Source organism: Podarcis melisellensis (assembly GCF_964234715.1).
Source record: "Podarcis melisellensis genome assembly, chromosome: 3".
Lineage (NCBI taxonomy): Eukaryota > Metazoa > Chordata > Lepidosauria > Squamata > Lacertidae > Podarcis > Podarcis melisellensis.
In genome coordinates, this window is record NC_138530.1 from 100562652 (window position 1) to 100581659 (window position 19008).

At 41.1% G+C, this 19008-nt stretch overlaps 1 protein-coding gene across 1 annotated transcript in view; it reads right to left on the bottom strand.

Moving 5' to 3' along the window:
* KLHL29 (kelch like family member 29) overlaps positions 1–19008 on the bottom strand; it is a 425462-nt gene that overhangs the window by 164912 nt on the left and 241542 nt on the right. The window contains exons 4-5 of the mRNA XM_081906134.1: positions 9330–9471; positions 7978–8520 (exon numbers count right to left, since the gene is read on the bottom strand). Coding sequence (XP_081762260.1) covers positions 7978–8520; positions 9330–9471 — 685 coding nt within the window. The remainder of the gene's footprint in view (positions 1–7977; positions 8521–9329; positions 9472–19008) is intronic.

The window sequence follows — 19008 nt, forward strand, 5'->3', positions numbered from 1 at the left end:
AAATTAACAAGATTTGTTAGAAATTAAAATACACTTAAAAGGCTTCTTTTATATTAATTGACCTCAGATTCTGCTCCCCACCCATTCCTGCTCTTTAATTCCAAGTGCTTGGACTGGAAGGGGGGAATGGTTAAATGATTTCCTGGTTTTGATGAAACGCAGAACTGTCTTAATCCTTAAAGTCAAGAGGCATCTTCTGTGCCCCTTCATCATTGTGAAAGTGAATTAAAGAAACCTTTGATGGATAATGCTAAGAGTTCACTTCTTCTTGCTATCCATGGTATGTCAAAAAGACAGCCTATAGAGGAAAGTAAAATAATGATTCTGTACCAAAAACTAAATGGCCTTTTGTCGAGTGTTGCAGAGTTCAGTTACGCTTTTATAAAATGTATAAATCTGTCCTATGCTGCTATGCTTGTGTGGAAATGCCATCATCCTTAGCAACACACTAATACAGTGATATTTTATTATTATTTATTAGTGGGTACTGAATACATTTTTGTTTGAGAAGTCTTTCCCTGAAGTGTGGCTCAGTCGCTTTATGGAATACTAATTGTATAATAGTAGCAATGGTTTCCTCTTTTTTTAATAAAAATAATAATCTATTTTGTATTTTTCCTCATTTTATCTTATTGGACACCACTCTGATAACTTGGGCTGCGAAGCAGTTTATAAAACTGTAACATAAAAATAAAGTTCTATTGACATTGATAAGGGTTGTGCAACTGCAGAGCTTAGTACTGTAAAAATATGTCCCACTATGATGAGAGCAAGGAGTAAAAAAAAAAAATAGAATTTCAGTTTAGTGTTTATATATGGAAGCAAGAAATCAAGAAGCTAGCATTATGGTCATTGCTGATGTATCTGCTAGTACTTCCATATTCACTTTATTTAGAAAAACAGCAGCAGTTGGAATCTTTTTCTTTTTCTTTTCCAAGGGCAAAATATGCATCCAAATAATTACTGGAGAGGAACAATATCATCTATTTTTACAAAACTAAAAATATGCATCCTCCCAAGACCAATTATGCATCAGAAAGGAAAGGCCTGCAGTCAACAACTTCTAATTTCCCAGTAATGCATCTGATGAATTTCATATAATTATCCATCAACCAAGTTTTATCAAATCTCTCTCTTAACTTACCTTTTCTACACACGGAGCAGTTCGCAGACATGACTTGAAATGTAATCTTGTTTATGTAGTGAATGGCTCTTCACCAAGGGGAGAATGGATAACATAATACAAGTACTGAGGAAGAGGAAACCAAGCTGCCTCAAGAGTAGACCGTGGAATAATTAAATCTGGTTTATACAGAAACACAGGTGGGCATGCATATGTCTCAGCATGCGACACAATGTATGCGCCCGGTACCCACTCACCTCTAAAAGGAATGAAAGGGCTATAGCAGGCTTCCTCAGCCTCGGCCCTCCAGATGTTTTTTTGGCCTACAACTCCCATCATCCCTGGCTAGCAGGGCCAGTGATCAGGGATTATGGGAATTGTAGTCTCAAAACATCTGAGACATGATGGTCCTGGCATGCGGAGTTCTATATGCATATACCCCATGCTTATTTAACAAGCAAATATTCTGAACCACTGACGCTGCTGAAATGGTCCAACATGTAATTCTTGGAGGTATTACAAAGCAACGATAATTTCTTAGTTCTTCAACTCAGAATGTCGGACAAAAATCTGCACATGCAGTCCCTCTCAAGGCTAATTTGTAGGTAACAAGAGTAAAGGTTTGTTCAACGAAGAAGAAGTTTGACAGCAAAACACAAGTCTTAAGTGATTTGTCTGAGGCATGCTTAGTGTCTAGGAGTGAACTGTGCAAACACTCCCAAAAGGGAAATGGCCTGTGTGCATTTTGAAGGAAGCAGTGGAGTGGCATAATCTCTGATCTCCTTGTGACCAAGCTTAGTATCTTCTTGGCTGAGCCATTTTCTTTGTAGAAGGGGTGGCGAACCTGTGGCCTTCCAGATGCTGTCGAACTCTAACTGTTTTTTGTTTTTAACGAAACAGTGTGACACAATCAAGGCACCACCCAACTGCAAGTCATCTGGCAGAACTGTAACTACTAGAGGTGCCACATAATGCCTGTTCCACATTTTTAAGAACTCAGTTGTTTAGTGTGGCAGCACCCACACTTTGGGACTCCCTACCTATTGAGATATGGACGCGGGTGGCGCAGTGGGTTAAACCACGGAGCCTAGGACTTGCCGATCAGAAGGTCAGCAGTTCAAATCCCCGTGATGGGGTGAGCTCCCGTTGCTCGGTCCCTGCTCCTGCCCACCTAGCAGTTCAAAAGCTCGTCAAAGTGCAAGTAGATAAATAGGTACCGCTCTGGTGGGAAGGTAAACGGCGTTTCCATGCGCTGCTCTGGTTCGCCAGAAGCGGTTTAGTCATGCTGGCCACATGACCCAGAAAAACTGTCTGCGGACAAACGCCGACTCCCTCAGCCAATAAAGCGAGAAGAGCGCCGCAACCCCAGAGTCGGTCATGACTGGACCTAATGGTCATGGGTCCCTTTACCTTTACCTATTGAGATAAAGAAGTCGCCTTCACTGTATTCTTTTTGGCGCCTACTAAAAACATTCCCATTTAGACAACCCTACCCAGATGCTTAGAAAATCCAGGTAAAATTTTTAATCTGTATTTTAGAATTTTAACTTTCGTATTTGGGTTGATTTTACTGTTTTATGCTTTGTAAACTGCTTTGAGGGTTTTTGTATTTACAATCAAGCGGTGCACAAATTTTATGAAATACCCAGTAAATAAATACACATAGGAATGTAGAGTAATGTGGTGCAGATTATTTCACATTACCATATTCCAACAGCCCATTGCTGTTTCTTTCCCTCTTTCCTATAACCAGGGACTGATTCAGGCCACCTGCAGAGTTTAATTTTCTTTTGAGAAGTGAGTGCTTGAAGCCCAGTGCATGGTGTAAAAATCTATTAATTAAACAAATTAGACCTTGAGAAGGATGAAAAGGAGGTGGTAGCTAACACCAGAAACACCCAGTAAAATGAAACATAAGGAGCTGTTTTCTGTTGTTTTCAGCGTCCAGCACACATTTTCTTTCAGACCCAAAACCTGCCAGTTTTTGCTTTTGGGTTTCAAGGAAGTTCTTTACGTGTTCTGTGGAGCTGGTTACATAAAACAGATTTAGGAGTTACTTTGCCAAAGTTAAGTGGTCACTTGATTTCCACGAATTGCTCTGATTAACCAAGACCTTATGTAGCGGGTTGGCGGAGTTAGACCAAATCTAACCATAATAAAGTCTCTTTTAATGAGTGAAAATACTGAAAGTATGATTTGCTAGTAAAACTGAGTGAACCACACATTATGTTTTGAATGTTCTTTCCAGTTTTCCAGCAGTCTGTGACTCTAAAACAATGGAAAGCTTTCACTGACGGGCAGGAATCCAGATATTCTGTAATTGCCCAGCCTGATTAAAAACGACTCTTAAAAGATGTACATACATTCTATCAACATCGTAGCATTTGATTATTAAATTAATGTAACTTGCACCATTTCCTCAGGATTCTCATAAACATGCCATCTGAAATATATAAATATATTTGACGTTATCCTGCTGATTAAAAAGAAGAATTAAACCATCCATCTACCCTAATTTTCAGTGGGAATTAAACGTGCAATTTTATCTGAAATGCACTCTAGTATGGATGTCAATGACACTTATAATGGAGACACAAGCTTACAATGGAGACACAAGCTAATCACTTAAAAGCTGTCAATATAGCATCTGAAATGGTGTGGGGATGTAGTCATCTACACTCTCTAATCATGCTATTAATCCCAGTGCTATCATCTCTTATCTTCCCTAGATTTCAAGTAGTGACAGAGAACTGCTATAAAACTGGGCTTAACTGCATGGTAGAAGGTAGACTGTCAAATCATTTCCACTCAGGGGTAAAAGCACCAAATAAGCTATGTGAATCCACCCTTATTGTATATATAGCATCTCATAATGATGGAACTTGCCTTATATATATATAAAAAATGCTTGGAAAGAGCTATCAAGCATTTAATATAGAACAGCATTATTTTTAATTTAATTAAAAATTGCATATTTTTGCAATACAATTCTTTGAAGTAATTGACAAAGTACCAGTTGCCCAATGTTTGCAAACAGGCTAATCTTCAACATATTCACAGCATTAAAAAAAAAAAAATCACTTAAAATTTCTCAACATCTCTCCAGCATCACCAGCAGCTGTAAGAGACCAATTAAATCTTCATTTGGGACATGGTTCAATGAAAAGAAAGGAATAAAGACTGAAAGATAGGTTTCGTAAAGTATAACAAAATACAATGTAACTGTTACTACAATTTAAATAATATTAAATGGACTTGACTTAATTTCAAGCTGTATGTCAAAAAAGACCATTGACCTATTGCAAATGGAATATCTTCCGCATAACCTTTTTATATTGGGTTGAGATTGTTATTATTTTTGCCATGTATTTGTTTACTTGTAAAGCAGAAACAGGCTATTAAGAAGAAACATTTGAGTAAGTGCATTTCTAGTGCAGACCCTGCAGGAATACAGCTCAGCCAAATGAAACATAATTAGGGAAAACAAAATGTGAAATTTTAAATCAGTTCACTAATGATGTATAAAAACATCAGTATCCCTTATTTTGACTGGCAAGATGTGTTCTTTTCATTTAGGGAATTGTGAAGTAATTACTCCATACCAGGCGGATTGTCAAGCAGAAACAAAAATGGGGCTAGCGCGTGTCTGTGTGGTGGGAGGAATAATGATGGGAATGTAATGAAAAGGATCTCAAAGCACATCTGCAGCAGAACTTCCTTGCAACACCGGCCAAGGTTCACCCAAAATGAGGCAGAAAAGCTCGTTTCAAAAACTGATAGTGAAGCAGCTCTCCCTGCACGTTTGAACCATTTTGACATTGCGTAGCTGTGCTTCCAATCTCCCTATCTGAGAGAAAGCTGTCTGTCACACACAACTCTGAAATTAGCCAGGCTTTAAAGACACAAAGCCCCTGAGAGAGAAATCAAACCACTCTTCTTATGAACTTGAGGTGGTTTATATGAGGGATATCTCATGCTAAACATGGCAAGAGCTTATAGTCTTCTGCCTTGCTGGACTGAGGTTTTCCTCTATTTAAGTAGATTTTATATCCGCTTGTTCCACATTAGACCTGACAATCAGTATTATAGTGTCTAAATGAAGCTTTTAAAGAATTAGAATTTCTCTCCCTCTTTGGGTGTATATATGTTTATTTACACCAGGGTTTCCCAGCCTTGAGTCTCCAGTTGTTGTTGGACTACAACTCCCATCATCCCTAGCTAGCAGGATCAGTGGTCATGGATGATGGGAATTGTAGTCCAACAACAGCTGGCGACCCAAGATTGGTAAACCCTGATTTACACACACACACACACACACCCATCAACCTACATAATAAATCATATATGGATGTTTCACTATCTCTCTTTATCATTGAGCAAATTAATCTGATAAATAAGAAGATAGTAAAATCTAACTCACAGGAAAACAGCTGCCCACCTTACAATTTATGCAAAACTGTAGAGCTAATTGATTGACAGCTGTCATCAGTTAAAACTAATACCTGCTTTCATCTCTACATTTGAACTCCCTACATGTGGTTTCTGGATAGTGCACCGTTTGGGCACTATCCAGACCATGATTTGCTTGGCTTCAGAAAGAGGATAGCCTCATGTTCCTTCAGACCATAACTTTGGGCCTACAGATGCCTATAGATATTTATGGTAAAAACCACAATGGGAATCATGATGACAAACCCTCAACTTTTAAAAAAATGGATGGGCAAATTATTTATCTCGAGGAAAGATTTCAACACTTGGAGGCTGCTCCAAGCTGCTTTTTCTGGTCAACCAGTAATAAATAAATTTAAAACTCTAGAATCAAAATGAGGCACCCTGCCAAAATATTCAATATTTTCTTTAAATTTTGGATTGTGAAATCTCTTTAACATTTTAAATATATGGTGTTATATATGACATTTTTTACTGAGGAAGGGAATAAGGTATGAACTTAATTCTCTTGGAAATAATAAGAAATATATGGATAGCAAAGATCCTTCAAAGTCACTTCATCTCATATTTTTTAAGTAGTAAAAACCTGAAAATACTCAAGTACTTTGCTTTAGAAATCAGGGCGTGAAGCAACTGTTCTTAAAAGCTGGACAACTGGAATGAATTTCCTCATATGCAAATGAAAGGTATTTAATAGTAATGAAGTTTCTTTGGTATCAAGCTACACGAAAGATTTTAATATATAAATAAAACATGGGCACTGTTCATGTGTACAATTAGCTTAGCAGACTTAATGGAGCCTTTGTGATCTTCTATACTGACTTAAGAGATTTTTCTTAAGCTCCGTTCTATTTCAGTTTCATATGGGGAACACTAAATACTTGTTAAGGAGAGACAGGTTAATTTGAAAAATAAAACAGAGCACACAAAGATTAAATTAAATCAGCACTCTAGTGCTGGGAGGAAGAATGAATTTCCAAACACAACACGGTTGCATCTGATTTCTGCAGCAGTTTTAAAGAGATGTCCTAGAATTCACAGAAGCAATGCAAGTCAAAGCACCTCTTCGCTTGTTACCTTCCAGGGGGTAATCTCAACCTAGCGTGAGATACAGTCATGCTTTGTCCCTGTGGATATGGCTGCATGTAACAGGTGATGTGAGCTGCTCTGTTTTTTTGTTTTAAATAATGTAGCATCATCCCACAAGCCTAACCTTCCCTCAGAAAGCGAATGCATTTTCAACGACATGGTCAGGGAGAGCCGCTGTGTTCTTATCAGATTCAGAGTTGCCCAGAGAACATAACAAGAGAATACTGTAAACTAAAAGAAACTTAACATGCAATGTCACACTTAATGTTCACATAGTGGACTGTCAGCAAGGTATATATGAACAGCACTACACAACAATCCACATAATTCTCTCAATTTTTTTTTGTCCCTGGGGCAGATTTGAGGGGTGGGCTGTGAAGTCGATATGAGGGAAATAGAAGTGTGTGTAGCGGTAGCATGCAGAACCCCTATGGGATTTTCTAGTGCAGATTTCCTGCCATCCTAATTTCCCAACATGGATCAGATGCATTTGGTTCTTTGGATCAAATAACTACTGCTCCTGGCCTGATAGTCTCTTGAAGAGTTAGTACCAGATCACAGGTCAATTTCAATCAACACACTCTGAAGTACCACCTTAGAGGCTCTTGTTGGGTTGGCTAACCTTACCCAGTGTCCAGAGCCAAGTAGAATGTTAGCCCAGTCCATACACACCCACACACCACGCTGAATAGGAGGAAATTATCAAGTGTCATATAACTGATTCAAAAGCCACAACTTAACCTAGAAAGACAATGGGGTGGTTTTTACATAAGTGTTCCTCACGAGAGGGGAGGGGGACTCTAAGGCAACGAGTGACAGCTGTCTCATGAACTTTGAGATGTGTATCTTTGCTTGTTTGAGGTACCCTAGAAAATGTCAATCAGTGCTTGTTTGAGGTACCCTAGAAAATGTCAATCAGTGCTGAAACCAGTGCATAGTTTCCCCCGACTTCTCAGAGGAAGGAGTTTGCCATCTTTATGAAAAGCTGCCACAGAACACAAGACAGGAAACTGGTGCTGGAATACTGGCAGAGGAACATCAATACTGTGGACACTCTTAACTGGCAAGGCTGCCTCTTATGTAGGGTTTTTGGCAGAACTTGAACATTGTTGACACATTACGTCCCCAAAGTACACATAACCCCAAAGTTGTTGTTTAGTCGTTTAGCCGTGTCCGACTCTTCGTGACCCCCTGGACCAGAGCACGCCAGGCACTCCTGTCTTCCACTGCCTCGCGCAGTTTGGTCAAACACATGTTCTATCTCAGAGTGCAAAGTACAAAGCATGGAAAGCATGAGGAATTCTGGGCTAACTTACCTTTTGGGTGCCAAGGATCCGTAAACTCGTACTTTCCCACACCAACCGTCCGTAGCATCTGCACGCCATTTGTGCTGTCCTGACTGCCCGTCTGGTTAGGAGGAAGCTGAGGAGCTGCCTGCCCATTGGTAGCCGGAACGCTATTAGGTAGGGCGGCTGAAGGCAAAGCAGGTGGTGGTGGAGGCAGGATAGGACAAGTCATATGACCATTCCCTACTGCACTGTGGCCCGGGTGAGTCACCTGACCAACCCCGGTCATAGAAGACATTGTAATGGGCTGGCTGTTAGTGTACAGAGGCTGGCTTTGCAGGTTCACAACCATGTTACTCAGAGGCTGTGAAGGCTGCTGCTGAAGCTGGTAATGAGCTGGCATTAATGGAAGCTGGGGGGTAACGTGAGGAGGGAGTGAGGGTGTAACTCCAATGACAGGGGCTTGGACGTTCACGGCTGGGCTGAAGGTCGGAGGTTGAGTCATCCCATAAGAATGAGTGATAAGAGTTGGCTGGCTACCTGCTGCAACTGTTGTAACCCATGGAGCTGTACCTGGAAAAAGGAAAGCTAGCAATAAGAACAATTTTTGGAAAAGGAAGGCCCAATACTCTCTCTCTGTACAATGCTGCTAGTATTCAATTTCCCCTGCTGAGCCCGTCCCTCCTGCAACCCCAAAGGAGATGGTGGTGGGGAGACGGATCTGGAACCACTCCAAACTGGCAAGTGCCTGGAAGGACTACGACATGGCAGGAGAGTGCAAATGTTGAAAATAGCGATCAGCTAGCAATACAGAATGTTTACAATGTTATGCGCTTTGCAGCTTTGTGTAGCTTAAGTATATGCTTCCAAGAAAATTATCCTCTTTCCCCAACGTGTTTTCATGGCTCCCTGACAAACACTTGGCGCGTATAATAACCGTGTTGCAGCCACTACAAAGAGATTGTAATTAGGCGTCTGGCATAGCTGCACATTGTATGATATGTGTCTGGAAGCTGGAAATCATTTCAGGTGGCTCTGGACATAAAAGGAGTTCTTAACATATTATGCAGTGGCGAGTTTTTTTGTGTTTGTGTGTTTGCTTGTTTGTTTGTTTGTTTGTTTGTTTGCTACCCTGGTGGAGAAGGGAAAAGAAAATGCTTTAATGAACTTGCAGGCATCTTAATACATTTATATTAACCCTGACATAGGAGTAACCTGAGGGGGTCTTTACAACTAGAAAGAAAAGCCAGCTGTAGCATGAAAAAAGGACTCGTGATAAAGTCTTATTTAGAGAGGTAATTGGAGAAAGCATATTGAATTTGCTTTGAACAATCCCTCCACCCACCCACCCAACAGAATTACAAATAAGGCTGAAAGAATACCTGGGTTTTCAGTCTCCCTCATCTGTTTGGATGGGGGTTCGTCTGTGTCCCAGGGGGTAGACTGATTGATGGGTGTCTGTCCCCACCTGACGCTGGTTGCTAATCCTTGTGGCTGATTCTCTGTCTTTGAAATGCAAGGCGTCTGTCAGGGAACAAGACAATACATTGCATATTTAGACTAATTATATATATGGTGTTTTTTCCAGTATCACAGTACTTTTTTAAAAAATCATAAATAAATAATAATAAAAATGTGCACCCCACCACCGAGACCATTCCATTGTAACTATTCAACCTCCCAAAATTTCAACACCTCTTGTGATGGTTTGACCCCTTTCCGTTTTAACAGCACAAATTCTACAAACACCCTCCATATCTCCTAAAAATCATTTCTCCTGCGTATTCCCTGTCTTACCTTAACGGCACATGTTAATTTATCATTAATAGCTATATCCCACACCTCTTTATTTCCAGTCGTCCATTTTTTATTCTGTTTGGCCCTTCCACTTCCTAGCTATAAGAATTCGTGCAGCTTTCATTAAATTTGTGAGCAAGTCCTTCATAGCCTGTGAACCTTCCATCCTATCGTAAATTGATAGTAATGCTACCTCTGGACTTTTGGTTAGCTTTAACCCAGTGATTTCTGTTATCACCTTAAACACCCTTTGCCAAAAAATAGTACATATTTACATCCCCTTTAGGCTAATATAAATGGCATCTGTATAACTTTTCACATGTTTTTGTAATATTTTATAAATATATATAAATTCATATTGCATTTAGCCAGACTTGGACACAGAGGCAAAACAATTATAATGTTCTATTTTATGGAATGATTAATATTTATAAACAACATAACCACCACTGCTTTAAAGCAACAGTAAAAAAAATCTAAACACTTGCCACAACTTGTCAGCCTACAATTCACTACAGAATTTTGACAATGCTGGTGTAATGTTTCTGATACTGGTCTGTCACAGAAGTCCGTATGCTTCATATCTAATTATTGATTTACTGGGGACTTCATGTTTTGCCATCATACGTTATGTTTTGCCATTTAGGTTGTGTCCAACACTGGTCATGCTCAGAGTAAACTTTGAATTTAATAAACATGGCTAAACTAGCACCATTAATTTCAATAAGTCCATTCTGAGCAGAAGTTAGTTGGATGCAACCCTTAATTTCATGCTTCCCATTAAATTACATTTTGAAGCTTGAATATATGTTCAGACAAACAAGTTGTGCTTGGTTCCATTCCAAAATATGAAAACCAAAATGAACAAAGCCCGAAGCCCATTGCATTTGGACATTCTTGAAAAGTGGATTGCGACAAATTACTGCAAAAGAGGTCTTAATATTTAACGTTCAACAATCCCTAAAACTGAACCAATAATGCAGAACCACACTATAGGAGTTGGCTGCAAAAGTGCTTATAATGGAAATATTTTAAAGCTAAAGCTGTTAAAAGAAACTGTAAAGTGTTGAAAAGGGCAAGGTTCACTAATCATGAAGTGGCGGCATAATCAGAAAGACAGCTCTGTATAAACAATCACACAAAACTAAATGTTCAACATGATAACTGCTGGGCTTTCCTGTTCTTCCCTGTATATTTGCCAGGGGGCAAAAATTGGAGGCTTTCAGAGATGAAAAACCAACCAACCAAGTCCTTTTTGTAAAGCTACCAGTGAACTATGTGAACATGATTGGTTTGGTTCCGTTGGTTTTGCTCCAGAAGCTGTCAGAAGGCAGACACTGGCCTAGTTCATGTGATACAGTATGTCTAGGTAATTTTGGCATACAAGCAATATATAAATTAATAAACAATATACAAATGATAATAATAAGCCAAACTATGGTTTGCTGCGACCACGCGAACCTACTGGCTCCCAGAGAGAAGCTCCCAATTGCTTTGCTCCTTTTAGGTGAATGCTTTGTAGCAGCTAAGCCAAGGTTTAGTTTAGTGTATCATCCAAGCCCACAATCACAGTGAAGCTCCTCCTGAACACATAAGCTTGTTTGTTGTTGGCTACATACTGTATCATGGTTAAGGAAAACTATGAAAGTGATGTCCCGGAGGGGGGCAACATAACCCCCAAAACCTCAAAAATTTGGGTTTTTTCTATTCAAAAAAAGCTCAAACAATTTGTCTGTGTCCAGATTTTCACTTCTTGAAATACGGCAACCCTAGATCAACCACGAACTTGGGTTTGGATGACACATTAAGCACCAAACTGAGCTGGGAAGACTGGGGAGGAGCAAAGACCCTGGGAGCCAGCATCTTTGTGCTAAGCCATGGTTTGATAGAACGTTATGTGCAAATGAGACCATTATGAGTGTCCTTTGGCTGTCTCCAGAATCAGTGTGCAAACTTCTCTCTGCTAGAACAGCAGAAGAGCCTGCATCTGCTTGCCCTCATTCTTTCTTACCCTGGCTCTTCCTTTCCCTTTCTCAAAATATACACCTTTAACAGGAGGTGGCAAAGTTTTTGTGCCTTGGGCACAAACAAACACTATTTCCGGCGCTCCTTCCAGCACGGAGGAGGCGTGCACAGCTTTCCATTGGCTGCAGGAGCTTCCTACAGCCAATGGGAAGCTGGCCAGAGTCGCGGAAGGCGGTCCCCGCTCTGCTCCGCCCCAGTTTAGCGCGGTGCATAGGATCCGACCGAGCGGGCAGTGGGGGTCTATGGGCCAGTTAAACGGCCCCCGTGGGCTGCTTGTGGCCCATGGGCCTTAGGTTGCAGACCTCTGCCTTTAACCATGAGAACACCACATTTAGCAACTTAAGGTTTTATAAAAAAGTGATGCAGCTCAAAGTCTCCAACAATCTGAATTTGGCTTCAGTTTACACATCTGAAAAAATGTCACTCTAATAATTAAAAGTGGATTTTGCGTGTTTGTGTAAATTCATTTTCCAAATTGGTGCGTCTGCTTTCTGAAGTTACAACACCAACCAACTTCAAGAGGCACAGAACCATGTAACTAAGTGCTGGATTCCTATTCAAAAATACGCCTAACACATCTATATTAGTGTGTGGTTTCTGATCTGGTATGGGGCTCATTTCTGCAGAGATGTTATTCGCTGGAGTGGCAAATAGGAAATAAGGACATTCTACGCATGAACCAAAGTTTACTCTTATTTCAGGCATGCATCTACAGAGAATGCATCATATATCCTGGGTCTTAATGGCTCAGTAAACTTTAATACACATATCTAGCCTATTAGGATCCAAAGCTAGTATGTATTCAACCAGAAAGAAGCTAATCATAATACCCAATAATGGAGTTCAGTACCAGGAGCTACAACTTGGGAGAAAGAACAACCTTTGTAATGTTCCAGTTTATCCTATTTTAAAGCTTAAAGAAAACAACACCCTGGTTTATTTTTGCTACTAAACAAAATGCTATTTTGGAATAGTTACTCATCTCTTGTCTTGATTATATAAATGCTTGCTTTGTATTTTCAGAAGTCTTAATTATTGAACATTATAAAAAGGGAACATTATGTGCACACTGGAACACAGTAGCACCCTTTTTAGATCCAATTATGTTACGTTCATTGACCACTGTAAAGAGACGGGCTTCATAAAACACTCGGCAAACATCACAGAAAGTAATTGCATTATGCTGTACTTAGCTTTCATGTTTCAGATGCTTGTTTGAATTAAACGAGGGACACATGAAAGAGGTAAATTGCTAGAAACACTCACTCAGGTGTGCATTTCAAAGAGGGGGAAAGGTGAAATGTCTACTTGCTTGAAAATACAAGCTCTCAAGCTTGTGTGTGTGTGCTATTAAACAAAAACACACATCTCAGAAAGGAATAGGAAATTTTAATACAGGGGTACAAAAATATAGTCCTCCACTGACATCATGGCATGGAGGTCTGGTGGCATCTTCTAATGAAGAGGTGGCCTTGAGATGCTGTTGGGTCTCCAAATCCCATCAGCACCAGCCACTGCGATAAATGGTTGGGATAAAGGGAATGGGGGTTTAGCAACATCTGGAAAGCCAGAGGTTAGTCACCCCTGTTGTGATAGAAAAGCAAACTGATCTACTTAAAGCAGTAAGAAAATATGGCTAAACTTGAAACTACAGCTTCTTTTTGCAATTGGCACCTCTTTATTTTCTCTGATGGAAAATGGCCAACAGAATGCTACCCAACCCAATCTTATCTTACTGAACATAGGTAGCTTAACACCTGTGACTGACATGTTGACACTGTATTTTGGGAGTGTTTTGTTCTCATGTGTCGATTATTATTTCCCTTTCTCCTTAGCAATCATATGTTTTTGTATCTTGTTATATTATTTCTGCATTGTTGAACATGCTAAAATATAATCATCATCATCATCATAATAAGTGGGACCTGGAAGTTATGTCCTAGGAAGGATAAGTGTCAAAGGGGGGTGGGGTGGAAACACAGCTAGACCCACTTACAGTCATATCTCGGGTTGAAGTTGCTTCAGGTTGAGCGCTTTCGGGTTGCCAGAAGTAACGGAATGCGTTACTTCCGGGTTTCGCCGCTCACGCATATGCAGACGGTCAAAATGACGTCACGCGTATGTGCGGAAGCAGTGGATCGCGACCCGCGCAGACGCAGGTTGTGTTCACTTCTGGATGCGAACAGGGCTCCGGAACGGATCCCGTTCGTATCCAGAGGTACCACTGTATTTTCAAAGCCATTCAAGATTGAGGAAAGGACGTCTACCTTTCCCTTGTGACATGAATCAATTAATATGGGATAAGCTGAGAGTGTAAGAGGCCGGGTTTACAAAAAGCTAATGGAAGCTTATTTTAAGATGGGCTGATTCCTAAAGCTAATAAAGAGTGAGTAGAATCAGGCACTAACATGGAATCATTAGTCATAACAGGAAGATAAAATTTCTACCCGACATGTCTTTGGGGAAGCCTGACTGGTTTCCTCCTGTTGTTGCCCAGGTTACAGACACAGCAATACACTACCAAGCAAGACAAACTAGGTTTGCCGACTCCCAAAATGGAGCTCAGTTTGGGCACTTAAAAAAATGCAGTAGCTATGTCAAGCAGGGGAGAATAATTACTTCTTGGTGTTGGAATAGCAACCAAGCTGACAAGTTATGCCCCTGTTAATATTTGTTTATTCAAAGTATTTTTATATTGTCAAGAATACAATACCAAGATAGAATCACAGAATTGTAGAGTTGGAAGAGGCCCTGATGGTAATCTATTCCAAAGCATCCATGACAGATGACTGAATATGCAATCCTGATTGCCTTACATTAGTTTTAGTTTTATTTTTTTAAACACATCTACCAATTTAACACATCTACCAATTCACATTTTAGCACATTTTAATATGGCATGCAATAAAACAATTCAATAGAAAACAACAGCTAAATATGCAATAAAAACAACATATTATAGTTACTGTAACTTGAGGAAATAGATGCTCCCCCCCCCCGCAGATGTCCCCCAAAGAGGTATTTGAAGAAGTGTGCATGCACATGAAAGCTTATAGCAAGAACAAACTTGCTCTCTAAGGTGCTACTGGACATTATGGGATGCGGGTGGCGCTGTTGGTTAAACCACAGAGCCTAGGACTTGCCAATCAGAAAGTCGGTGGTTCGAATCCCCACGATGGGGTGAGCTCCCGTTGCTCAGTCCCTGCTCCTGCCAACCTAGCAGTTCGAAAACATGTCAAAGTGCAAGTAGATAAATAGGTACCGCTCTGGCGGGAAGGTAAACAGCATTTCCATGTGCTGCTCTGGTTTGCCTGAAGCGGTTTAGTCATGCTGGCCACATGACCCGGAAGCTGTACGCCGGCTCCCTCAGCCAATAGAGCGAGATGAGCGTCGCAACCCCAGAGTCGGTCACGACTGGACCTAATGGTTAGGGGTCCCTTTACATTATATATATATATATATATATATATATATATATATATATATATATATATATATTCTCGACTGCATCAGACCAACACAGCTTCCTACCTGAACCCCAAAGAGATATTAGCAATTAGGTATTAGTTGCGGTTCCAGATGCCATGTGACAGGATCTGTCAGGGTTGGGCTCTTGGAGAAAAGTAATAATGACAAAACAATGTCTTGGAATCAAATTGGCCACAACTTCTGTTTGCTGGGTGATAATTCCTTCAGGGTCGATCCAGGATGTAGGACCGTGCTATGGTGTGCATTATTATCTGGGCAATCCCTCCAGGATGCCCTTTTGGAGTTCTATGGCTTGTTAGCCCGTTTGTGCATCAGACAGAACCCTTCCCCTTGGGACCCTATAATGGTGTACCCTGATACTTTGAAACAGGAATGGGGTCCTGGCCTATCTCCTCTGCAAGACTAAGGATCCAACCCAATGCCCTTTTCTGCCATCCAAGACTTGAACCATGCAAGTGTAAGCGCAGACAGCTTAAATAGAAAGGTGGCAGACCTGTTTGAAGCCAGGCAGGATAAGGCTTCACTCAAGTCCACCTCAAATGACTCACCTACAATGGCCCGCAATTGGGCCGTTTAAATCAAAAGTTGTCCTGTGATTGGCCCAATCTGATTCAAATTTTGTAGGCTTTCCCAGCATCCCATGCACCCCGAAGGACATTCCCTCTCCTGACATTGCCTGTGGTCATGCGACCACCACTGCTCGTTGACCCAGTAAACAGGCTTTGTTCCCAGTAAGCACTCTGGATCCAGAGTGTTTCCCCCCCCCCAGAAGTGGACACACTACCACCTTCTCAAAGGTGGTACGTACCACTTAACCCTGCAATGACACACCCACTCAGCCTTTTCATTACCTCGAATCAGCCGTGATGTGCCATGTGGTTGGCTGGACAGCTACAAGGACACTGTTCACATCCTCAGGCCACAAGAGCTGGAACCGGCCCCATAAAGCCCAATCAGATGGTGAATTGGAAGCCTCCCTGTCCTGCTAATATGAAACAATACTCCCTGGGATGCAGCAGGGGGGTAAGGGAAGCCGAGAAAAGGATGGTTCCTGTTATATCCTCTTTCTGAGGCAGTTAAGTCAATTTATAAATCTCAAAGTCGAACTCATCCCCTGCACAAGCCCCCAGCAGTAAAAAAACTACAACAACCTATTTCCCCTTTTTCATCACGTGAAATTATATCTGTCCATTTATGACCCCATCTGCTAACTTCCGTACAGCATACACTTTATCTTTTTTTCTCCTTAAGATATGGCATATACTTTCAGTAGGGAATATACTGGATGTTGGGATTATAAGAAGCAATTTGGTGAAATTAAAAATAGCCTTTGCATACAAGTCTAATTTTTCTCGAGACCCTAGAGAACATTTTTAATTTACCCGAGCTTAGTATCTGCAATGTAGCATGCAGCCAGCCAGAATAAAAACAGGAGCAAATGAAAATACTTCAAATGCACTATTATATACTGTTATGTGCTTATATGTACATATCAATGTACTAATAACGTATAACAGTAACCACAGCAAATTTTTGAATAACTAATTGTCCACTATTCCCACATTGAATCATGATAGGGTTTGTTTTTTTTAACCACAGACCTTCCATACATGAATTTCTTGCTCAGTTTTAACCAAACTGTGCCTGTTGCTCTAAAATTAAGAAACCATTTTAAATTGCTTTTGTAAATTACTGAAAAAACACGCACTCTAAATAGAACTCTTGATGTACTACACACAGAGATGTTACTAAAAAGATAGACGTGGCAGCTTAAACTGAGCTTCTCGGGAAGGGAGAGAGAGAAAATGTTGCTACCTGTGAGACAGAGAGAGACACAGAAAGAGATAATGGCTTGCCTCTAGAGAGATGCTCAAAACGTGCACAAGAAACAGGAAGATGGAATGAGTGGAGTTGCAGCCTGGAGGTAGAAGACATCTGGCAGGTGTTTCAGAACTACAATATGCTCCCTGACACTTTTTCTTTCTTTCTTTTTTAATCTTGGACTGAGCAAAATATCTGTTCCAGAACTGAAGCCACTATTGAGGAAAGATGGGGGAAGAAGAAGGATGAAACCCAATTACATCTGCCTCAGAATACATAATAATCCTGAGACTTCTGCAGAAGCAAAACAGCTCTTGGTGGCTCTTAAAGACGAATGCACACCTCTCTAGTTTATATATTGCATCTAAATATCTGAACTAAGATCCTTAAAATAAGAATGGTGATGTTCACCACACAATGGAACCATGACAGTGTAAAAGTGAGTGTACATATATGTGTGTATATATGTGAGAAGATGGGACGTGGGAGGCATTGTGGGTTAAACCACAGAGCCTAGGACTTGCCGATCAGAAGGTCGGCGGTTCGAATCCTCGCGACGGGGTGAGCTCCCGTTGCCCGGTCCCTGCTCCTGCCAACCTAGCAGTTCAAAAGCACGTCAAAGTGCAAGTAGATAAATAGGTACTGCTCCGGTGGGAAGGTAAACGGCGTTTCCGTGCGCTGCTCTGGTTCGTCAGAAGCGGCTTAGTCATGCTGGCCACATGACCCGGAAGCTGTCTTCGGACAAACGCCAGCTCCCTTGGCCTATAGAGCGAGATGAGCATGCAACCCCAGAGTCGGTCATGGCTGGACCTAATGGTCAGCGGTCTCTTTACCGTTACCTATATGTGAGAAGAGTCAAAAAGGGGACATGCTGTATAGAGGGACCATAAGAGTCATCTAGTCCAACCAACTGCAATGCAGGAATCTTTTGCCCAAGGTGAGGCATGAACCCACAACCCTGAGATTAAGAATCTCATGCTCTACCATTCTGGTAATTTGTACTTCCGCTGTCTTTTGGACTACTTATAACATTGCTTTGTTTCGTAGTATGAAAAAGGAACTACAAAAGAAAGCTATTCTGTTCACAATTAAGGCTGCAATCCTAACCACCCTTAACTGGGAGTAAGTCTCGCTGAATTGTGGTATCATCTACAATATACATGCCTGCTGCTTGCATATTTGAAATTGGTGGGGAGCAACAGTATCTCACAGCAGAGAGCAACAGCAGTAAATGAGGTGCCCCAGATATATATGGCTACTGGGGAGACACAGCAAGAAACAAAACAGAGTGGAGACCAGCTGAGGGACACCAAATAGGTGAAATAGCTATGATGATCACAGTCATCAACAACATCCTGCCCCCCGATTCAGGTTCCGTACGTGAGGGTTAGAAAGTGGCCAATTGGACAACTTTACTAAAAACGATCCGGGAAATAGCAGACATGTTATATCTGTTCCAGCAAAACTGGTGGAAAGCATTATTAACGATAGAATTACCAAGCATACAGAAGAACAAGTCCTGCTGAAGCAGAACCAGCATGGTTTCCGCAAAGTTCTGTCTCATTAGACTCCTAGACTTATTTAGGAATACAGTGGTACCTTGGGTTACATACACTTCAGGTTACATACGCTTCAGGTTACAGACTCCGCTAACCCAGAAATAGTGCTTCAGGTTAAGGACTTTGCTTCAGGATGAGAACAGAAATCGTGCTCCGGTGGCGTGGTGGCAGTGGGAGGCCCCATTAGCTAAAGTGGTGCTTCAGGTTAAGAACAGTTTCAGGTTAAGAACAGACCTCCGGAACGAATTAAGTACTTAACCTGAGGTACCACTGTAAACATTTGGATACTGATGAGCCAGTATACAACGGTCTGTTTTGTATGCCAATATCCCAGGGAGGACCTTGCAGCTGCTTAGCTCCTCCATGGTCA